The sequence below is a fragment of the Rhodamnia argentea genome, chromosome 6 (genome assembly GCF_020921035.1).
Source record: "Rhodamnia argentea isolate NSW1041297 chromosome 6, ASM2092103v1, whole genome shotgun sequence".
NCBI lineage: Eukaryota > Viridiplantae > Streptophyta > Magnoliopsida > Myrtales > Myrtaceae > Rhodamnia > Rhodamnia argentea.
In genome coordinates this window covers 9,260,328-9,269,070 of record NC_063155.1, presented here as the reverse complement: position 1 = coordinate 9,269,070, position 8,743 = coordinate 9,260,328, and the positions used below count along the sequence as shown (strand labels likewise).

Here is an 8,743-nt window from a genome sequence, read left to right as displayed (position 1 = left end):
TATCAAATATGATTTCATGGATTCAAACGTTCTTTCCAAACTATTGATTGATGTGTGATTCTAAAGTCAATCTCTATAGGCTATACGGGTTAGAAATCCACTAGCCTTGATTTCTGATAAAATCCTCGCTAACCGCTTGAGTTACCACCATGAGTGGTGGCGACAAAAACAACGGCGATGACGATGGACGGGCTTGGGAATTTGGCGTCGGCGAAGGCGTACGGCTGCAGAGCAAGGGCGTGGGCAGTCGGAGGTAATGGTCGTAACGAGAGGTGGTTCGATTTGATGATCAAATGACCAAATGAACAGATGTCAGGGTATTTACAGGGGAATCAAGGAAGGTCGATTGGCGTGGGCGGTGACACGTGGCACCTTGGCTTGCCACGTACCCCGCCACGTGTCACCGTGACACGTGGCACTATCGCTCGCCACACGCCGCCATGTGGCTTCCCACGTGTCACCTCCATGGTGATAGTCCACCACGTGTCGCCGTCGTCTTCATCTAGTCCCAATTTCTTATGTATTCGGTTCAACGGGATTGAGTTCAAGTACAATGCGTTTCCCCGTCATCAACCTCTAATGCCATTAACCAATACTCGTATATTTATTGTGACAGTCCTTAGAAATAAGCTGACTTGAAATTTGGGGTCGTTACGGCATCAGGTCACGCTTTGTGGTTCCTCATCACTGACTTATGAAACAGGGGAAGAGAATACCGTGCCGGATTTTCACCTCGTTGCCTTAAGCAGGAAGGTGACGAGAGGCTTTGTCGGGGGTTGGTTGTCCATCTTTCTTCCCATTGCGGTGACGGAGAAAAAGGTATGGAATCGGATTCCATTCGATGAGGGCCCTCCCCCACATTGAGAGAAAACGATGGGCGACGGGGCGCTTTCTAGCTCAAAGAACGATTCATTTGCCTTGCTAGTGCAACCCATTTCACCGATCTGAGTCTCTTTCCTAAAAGAAGCTCTCTTCCCTTTCGATCTGGCCGTACGCGGAGAAACGGCATGGATAGTCCATAAACTTTGGCACGATATGCAATGCAATGTCGTCTTCAGCCTTTTAATTCGTCTAATGCTGCCTTTGAACTATTCCTATATGTTCAATTTATTCGATCTAATTCCTCGACTGCTCATGAATAAGTCAAAGATTCTCATAATACCACTACCGTTGGAATCTTAGAATATTCTTTCACTTTGATCCATTTCCTAGATCAGCAAATGCAGCTATATTTTCGTCTTACTTTTTTGTGTTTTCGGTCTTGATAAACATTAGGGTATTTTCTTTTATGTATAATTTTAGCTTATGATCTCTGTAATACTAAAAATTAGATACACATTTAGAGTTGTATCGGGTTGATATTCTTGCTATTTTAATTTCCTAACATACAATTTTTTTTCTAAAATTAGATTACGAAGCACAAAAACTTGAAAAATCTTATTTGTATACAAAACTACGAGAAATCCATGGACAAGTTGACATTGTTATTAAATGAAAACACTTACTTTCTAAATTAAAAGAATACAAATTTTTATAACTCTAAACGAGGTCATACTTTTACTATTATAGAGACTATAAGTCAAAAATGCACTTAATTGGGACTGTAGTATTATTTATAAAGATCAATTAGGTGAATAGTTAATAAAAAGATAGCTTTTTTTTTGTTCATTTAGAAGATCGATTGAATAGAAAAATTGTATTCTAAATCTTAAATAATAGTGTAGTTATAAAAATTTATGAATAGTACTGAAAGACTGATTTGACTTTGTTACAAAAAGTTGAAAGACTAGATTGGACAGATCGAAAGTTTAGAGACTAGATTGAATATTCATCGGGCTCAAAGTTCAAGAACAGATCGTGTCATTTCAAATGAGAGGTGCTATAGAGGTTTCGCGAGGTTTTTCTTCCTTTTCAATGTTTGAAATGGCCGCGAGCTGCGCATCGTGCATCAGCCAAGGGATTCATGAGAACAAAAGACCCAAGACAAGGGAGAATCACTTACAAACAGAACAACATAATCTACTCCGAATCACATGCCCTTCCCCTCTCCACTTTCCATTTCTGTTTTCTAGTGTCGTGTGCCATCATCCAGCCTATATCCATTGGTTTCTAACATGACTTTGCTAACGAATTCCCCTAAGAAGACTATAAGAAAAATATCCCAACATTCGAAATATCGATTTTGCGTATCAGGAGAATGACCGGCGCATTGAAAATTCAGCAAATTCGAATGTTGTTGGGCGTGTAGACGAGACAAAGATCGGCCCGATGGCATTGACACTTCGATTTTCTCGGGAATTAGGCCTTTGAAGATGTCCTGACTGTCGAATGAAAACGATAATAAGTTTTCCTTAAATTGCTCCGCGTTGTCAGTTTATGTTGGAATCATAGTAAGATACATGTGATTACCACGGGATTATAGAAGTTTCTTCTCGATGGAAGGCCACGGGAGGAGTAGGCCAAACGAAGGCATTAGTGTACGTTTCGGTGCACTGGTCATCATTTGCATTCCCCCACTGGGATTTACTTTAATGACCACTAGCACTAGACAATCGACATACATATCAGAAAAAGATGTCATTTTTATCTTTTCTTTTCGGCTTTTGTTTTGTTTTGTCCGGAAGTCTGAAAAAACATTGAGCGGCGGCTCGTTTGTCGCTGCCACCGGTGTTTCTTGGAGTCTAGATAGATGAGAGAGGGAGGACTGAAAGTCCAGTCACCAAGAAGAGGGTCTTATCCGGTTTCTTGATTGTCTTTTTTTTTTTGGGTTTTGCTTTTGAGAATTCGCTTCGTTCAGAGGAGGGCCTGCGAGAGTGGCGGTGATCGGAGATGGCAACGGTATTTGCAGGGACGACCCAGAAGTGCAAGGCCTGTGATAAGACCGTGTATCTGGTTGATCAGCTCACTGCTGATAACAAGGTCTTCCATAAGGCCTGCTTCAGATGCCACCATTGCAAGGGCACTCTCAAGGTCTCTCTCTCTCTCTCTCTCTTCTCTCTCTCTCTGTGCTTTTGTTACTTTTGTAGTGTTATGCTGTTCATGAATGTTTTCGTCTGTGACTATGAAGTTCTTTCCAAGCTTGCTTTTTTACGTTAATGGTTATTCTGATCTGTTCTTCTTCTCCCTTGTTCCTCATCTCCCTTCTTCATTCTATTCTGTCAATATGGTTTTGTGGATCTGCTTAATGTAATCTTTGGCGTTGTTAATGCTCGTTTTTTCACGGTTATTTAATACCATGGAAGTTTTGTTGAACATCATCCATGGCCAATCCCTTAGCGGCATTTATTGGTTCCCTAGAAGTCTTGCTTGTCCATATGTATGAGTACCTTGTTCTCCATCTCGAACACCTTAAGAAAAAGAAAAATTGAAAGTACTGTAGTCTGCTGTCGGAAGGTTATTGATTGGATAGAAGGTCGCAGGTATCTTTTTTCGGGGGGTAGTCAAAACCGGGTAGATTCTTTTCATTGAATCTGGATACATTATGTGGGTAGTGTTTAAAATTGGGGATAGCATATTAGACGAGAAGGCATTGTTAAGGGCCGATTTGCATCATCCGTTACTCCTACTGATGCTGTCGCTCTGAAGCTAAATCAATTCGCCAAAAACAACTAAATGATGAAAAGTAGAATCAATCAGCTATAGGTTATGATATTTGATATTAAGATTGCGGATTTAAGAGAGAAAGGTTTTAGTCTGGTGTAGCCTGGTCAAGGACACCACGGGAGGGAGAGTGAGAGGGAGACGAATTCAATGTTGTTCCCTTTCTTCTGTTGTTGTTGGCAATGAGGTCTCAATGCTCTTCGAGCACCTACTTAATCCAAATTTAGTGGGGCAGTGCCTCTGTCCTGACACATGCTAGGTAATCAGTGGAGTACTCGAGCAACCCCTTTGAGTTACAGTTTTCACGTCTGTTGATTATGATGAAAATGACGGTCTTGCTTGTTCACCTTTCAGGCATTCACATGCTATTGAAACTCTTTCATGCAATTTGTTCTATCATATGGGTTTGACATGTTAGTCTCAGCTAGTGCATACTTGGTACTGAAAGGGGATCCTTTGCCTAGTTATATTATTTAGGGTCTTCATGTAGTTTCAGTATGAGAACTATCACCCTGTTTGTAAGACATTATGTGCGTTTTGTGTCCCATGAAGGCATTTTGTTGCAGGCGAGACATCTCTATAACTCTCTTATTCTTCTGCATTCTGCAGTTGAGTAACTATTGCTCTTTCGAGGGTGTATTATATTGCAAGCCGCATTTCAATCAGCTCTTTAAGATGACTGGGAGCTTGGATAAAAGTTTTGAAGGTAATCCGCAAAGATGGCTTCTATCCCCATTTATTCATGTGTCTCTGCTGCTCTAGCCCTGTTTATGCTTATAGATAAATTCTTCTTCCTTAGGCACTCCAAAAACTGTCAATAGATCTGCTGATCAGGTACTCCTCAATCTTCAATCTTTCACTCACTATTTTTGTTCATGATATTTCTGAAATGTTAGTCCCAGTTAGATATCTGTAGTATCACTATAAGTTGCTTCCAATAACCTCCATACTTGTTTAGGGCCATAGTAATGCCAAAGTCTCGAGTATGTTTGCTGGAACTCAAGACAAGTGTGTTTCTTGCAAGAAGACTGCTTATCCCATTGAAAAGGTAAATCTAGGAGGGAGCTCTTCCTGCCAATATTAACCTTTCTTGTTGTAATTCCAATCTATGCCATGCCGAGTGTTTGAACCTTGTAATTTCACTATTGCTCTTGTTATTGAAAAGATCAGCAAGGCCTACTCATCGATATTCCTTTACGGCACTTTAAAAGAAATTCCTAAATGATATGCTGTACTAATCTGATACTGTTTCAGATGTAGCCCTTGTGTGTGGGTGCATGCGTAAATTTTGTCCTATCTTGTGTAAATCTAATTTGGAATCGGAGTCAAGTTCATCGTTTATGAGATTGCCTTTTCTAAATGTTACTAATAAGTAGTTATATCTCTCTTCATGTGTCCACAAACACTGAATTTAACCTAACAGTTTATCAGCCTTAGCAGTGTTCATGAACTGACTGCTTCTTCGTCAGGTGGTTGTTGATGGCACATCGTATCACAAAGCATGCTTCAGGTGTACTCACGGCGGTTGCGTAATCAGTCCATCAAACTATGTAGCCCATGAGCACCGTCTCTACTGCAGGCACCACCACAATCAGCTATTCAAGGAGAAAGGAAACTTCAGTCAGCTCGACAGCCATGAAGAAACAACAGCCTAAAGAGTGTTTAGGGGCAGAGTAGTCATACTTTGATAGTCAAGTCAATGGAGTATTCGGTCTCCTTTGTCAAAAATCATGGATCATCGGCAAGATGCAGATTTGGTTCTAAGGTATACAAAAATGTTGAGTGTTGATTTTCCATTTTATGGAGATAACTAAGTTTGTTGTAGTTTTCGAGTGTGCGATCTGAATGGATAAATACTGGAGACTTGCTGCTCAGTTTGTCGAGTGAAAACAGTAAAACAAAATTTTGTGTGGTTTTGTTTTTGTGGGTTTTAAGTGGAAATTCAAATCTGTTTCTTGTTTTTCTTTTCCAATCTTCTCCATACGTTCGAGTCATCTCTTTATTTGCAAACTCCATTTCATCCACTCTGGTGTACTACTTGCCAAGCACTTGGAAATTAGACTTTCACATTCCCATCGACTTTGTCAATAGCTACCCGCTTTTTGTCCCTCCGAAAATCTGATAGCAACTTATTCCTTTGTTTCATTGGTATGTTAGGCATGCGTAATGCATGCCATTGCATGTGTTCAACCATGTGCCAGCTTGCAAAATTTGTATTCCTGATGCAGCCATACGTTGACTTGGATTGCTATTCTCTGGCGACTGTGCATAAAACAGATGTCTTTGTGGATGAACTGGATTGTCTAGGAACGTCGACAATACCCTGGCAGGATTAAGCAACAAATTCAGTTGTCATACTGTGATTGTCTGACGGTAGTGAAGGAAAAACGAAAAAGAGAACACGAGTTAAGTTGCTTCACTGATGTTACCTTCATCCTTACAGAAGAAAGGTAGATGACACATAGTTTATTTGTGATGAATCCATTCCACACATTTCCGCACTCCGCAACATATTCAATAGCCTCCAGTCAAATACAGAGTAAATCCAGCTCCCATTAAGCAGGTCAGGTCAGGTCGATAGCGAACTGTGGGTGCTGTGCCGCCCCACAAGCTCGACTTCTCGGCATAGATCACTCCCATCCTTCCACTACCACCTTTCACAGCCACCTTCCTGTATTCTAAACAAAGAGAATTTGCTTCTCCTTGTTAGATTCTATCTTTCTACTCTGGTCATAGAATTGAGAGTATGCTGAATTATGCATAGAGGAATGACTTTTTCTTCCCTGTTTAAGAAATGAGACTTAGAGAGAGTTGGAGTGAGTTATCTCCAGATAAGTTCAAGCACCAAATGAGAGGACAATAGGTGAGCTATCGCTGGGAAGATATAATAACATCAACCCAGTTCATCCATATCACTAGCCACCCTCGCCCACGCGTCTTCTATTGCACTCCAAGATCTTTTGATTTCATCTCGGTACCATTTCTGGCTGTTCCGTCACTGTCAGTTCCCTGCCTCCGAGGGCACCGTGTCAACTTCAACCGCTAATTCAGCATCAACTCTTCTTTGGCTCGAAAAAATCTATCAACTTCCTCATTAGACACATCTCACATAGATACTCCCTCCTATATCGGAGCTTGCAATTTTCACCAGTTTCTAATTGCGAAGCGATGGGAAAGGAGTATATATGTGTGTTGGCATGTCTCAATCACCCAAGTTTGATGTTTCTACTCATACATAACAATGGAGAAAGAAGAAAATTGGTGACCTTGAAGGTCGAATTTGGATGTTACATCTTGCTAATGCTATACAACTCAAAGCCAAATACTTTTAATATGAAAGCTGGTGTCTTCGGAGACTATTGGTCATTGTGTATCTGAAAATACATTTGCTGGGCTGCAATAACTTTAGGCAGTTGCTTATTCTTTCATAAATTTAATGCAAGGATGGCAAGTTGGTTGCGGTGCAGTTACTTTCAATCAAATTGATGATCTCTGAAGCTAAGTTTTTGAAGGGGGTCAGCTCAACCCAAATTTGTTTTCATACTCAAAACTGACAAGAATCATAAGTCGTTGAAATGCTTTGTGGAAAGAGTTGGGAATTATCTCCATAATAATGTGTGAGAGAGAGAGAGATCCTGACAAGTGAGAACATGTACACCACATCCAGCTCCATCAAAGTACAGCAAAGTATATATGATCCTTTCCCAACTTATCAGCCCTGGTTTGTGTTTCTTCAATGATTGATTAGAGTGCAGACAAAGTTTTACAGGATATATGACACAAAAGTTGGTGCAAAACGCCAGCGGTTAAAGGCCCACTTGGAAAGATTTCTGAATCTGCAACTCTTTTTATGATCCATTTTGTGATACTCTTAATTCCCATTTCTCTTGTTTTTTGCACAAGTGTTTTGGTATGGTGAGTTGGCTGTGGTTGGCCTATTCAAGAGCTTCCATTAATAAACTTCATAGTTCTTTCTGGTTCACTGAAAAGGCACTGAAGTGAAGGGATTCTTCTTCTTCTTTTTCCTCCTTAAAAAAAATTATCTTTATTTGGTGAAAAAGCAAGAAACTAATTAACCCATGTTCTTTCTTAAAAAGAGGGAAAAGGGAATTCTTTTTTCCAATCTTCAGTAAAATTAGTCTGCCTTCCATGAGAGAACTATAAAGAAAGATGAGGCATTATGGGTTTTTCAATTGGTGGGAAGCAATGTATTCTGCCACCACAGGCATGCCAAATATAATTAGCAGCCATCTGATGGCTGTCCTGAAGTCAAAAAAGGGGCTTGAACCATGATTAAAAGAAACTATATTTTAAGGTAGCCGCTGTCTTTTTCATGCCCACAAAGAGCATGGAGTGGTCAAATGATTTCTTCCTTCTTATGTTGGCCCTGGAACATTTGACCCTAATCATGTTGTTGGGAGAGTGTGATATTTCATGTGACAAATGCACTTTGTTCCTCGCACATAACCTTGATTCTGCCTTCCAACTTTTACCTTTTCTTTTAAAGTCTTGTAGATTATGAAGGAGAAAGAAGGATACGAAGGGACAACCAGCCAGTAACCCCTTTTTTCTCAGCACTGTCACACAAGCCATGCTTGCAAGTTGCGAACAATGCATGAATTGATTCAAGTGCAGAAAAGCATGACCCGTCATCCCTTTTGAGCCTGCAGAGAGTTCTAAAACATGGTTTTTGTTTTATTCAAGAGACTTGTTTGGATGCTTCGGATTACAATGCTCGCCTAATTCCTTGTAGAGAGAATAAAATTCCTGCTACATTTGGTGATTTAGGAGCATGATGGAGTTGGGGAACTGTGGTCCCAAATAGGATTAGGCAAAGGTAATATTCAATTCAATTATGAAGCTCTGAGAGAAGGGACAGCAAATAATCACTATTATTCTCTCTCCCTAGGGTTAAGGTATAGGGGGTCAATCTGATTTGCTCAGGTTGGCTTTTTTCCGAGAAGCTTTGGATGCCCATTGGTCCCAAACTCCCATCTGGAAATGGAAATTATAAATGAAACCCGACAGAAACACTTCCCCTGTTTTCATCATTTCACCCAAAATTATGTTAAAAACAGGGTATAGACCTCTCTATACACATGATGCATCAGTGTAGGTGGTCTTTCAAACTCGAGTTCTGTTC

The 8,743-nt window shown here is 40.4% G+C and overlaps 1 protein-coding gene and 2 long non-coding RNA genes across 3 annotated transcripts; 2 read left to right on the top strand and 1 right to left on the bottom strand.

Moving 5' to 3' along the window:
• Window positions 1-2,577: 2,577 nt before the first annotated feature.
• On the top strand, window positions 2,578-5,572 carry LOC115741530 (LIM domain-containing protein WLIM1-like). Its single transcript, XM_030675498.2, has 5 exons — window positions 2,578-2,970; window positions 4,210-4,306; window positions 4,400-4,434; window positions 4,559-4,648; window positions 5,070-5,572. The coding sequence occupies exons 1-5, from the start codon at window positions 2,830-2,832 to the stop codon at window positions 5,253-5,255; spliced, it is 549 nt and encodes a 182-aa protein (XP_030531358.1). The 5' UTR covers window positions 2,578-2,829; the 3' UTR covers window positions 5,256-5,572.
• Window positions 5,525-5,730, bottom strand: LOC125315396. Its single transcript, XR_007198642.1, has 2 exons — window positions 5,681-5,730; window positions 5,525-5,648 (listed from the first exon to the last, which is right to left on the bottom strand). It is a non-coding gene; the product is annotated as an uncharacterized LOC125315396 (long non-coding RNA).
• Window positions 5,731-7,061: 1,331 nt separating this feature from the next.
• Window positions 7,062-8,381, top strand: LOC125315397. Its single transcript, XR_007198643.1, has 2 exons — window positions 7,062-7,287; window positions 8,108-8,381. It is a non-coding gene; the product is annotated as an uncharacterized LOC125315397 (long non-coding RNA).
• Window positions 8,382-8,743: the final 362 nt, after the last annotated feature.

Coding starts and splice junctions, on each gene's coding strand:
- LOC115741530 (XM_030675498.2), top strand. CDS start 2,830: ATGGCAACGGTATTTGCAGGGACGACCCAGAAGTGCAAGGCCTGTGAT. Junction 2,971..4,209: donor ATTGCAAGGGCACTCTCAAG/GTCTCTCTCTCT, acceptor TGCATTCTGCAG/TTGAGTAACTATTGCTCTTT. Junction 4,307..4,399: donor CTTGGATAAAAGTTTTGAAG/GTAATCCGCAAA, acceptor CTTCTTCCTTAG/GCACTCCAAAAACTGTCAAT.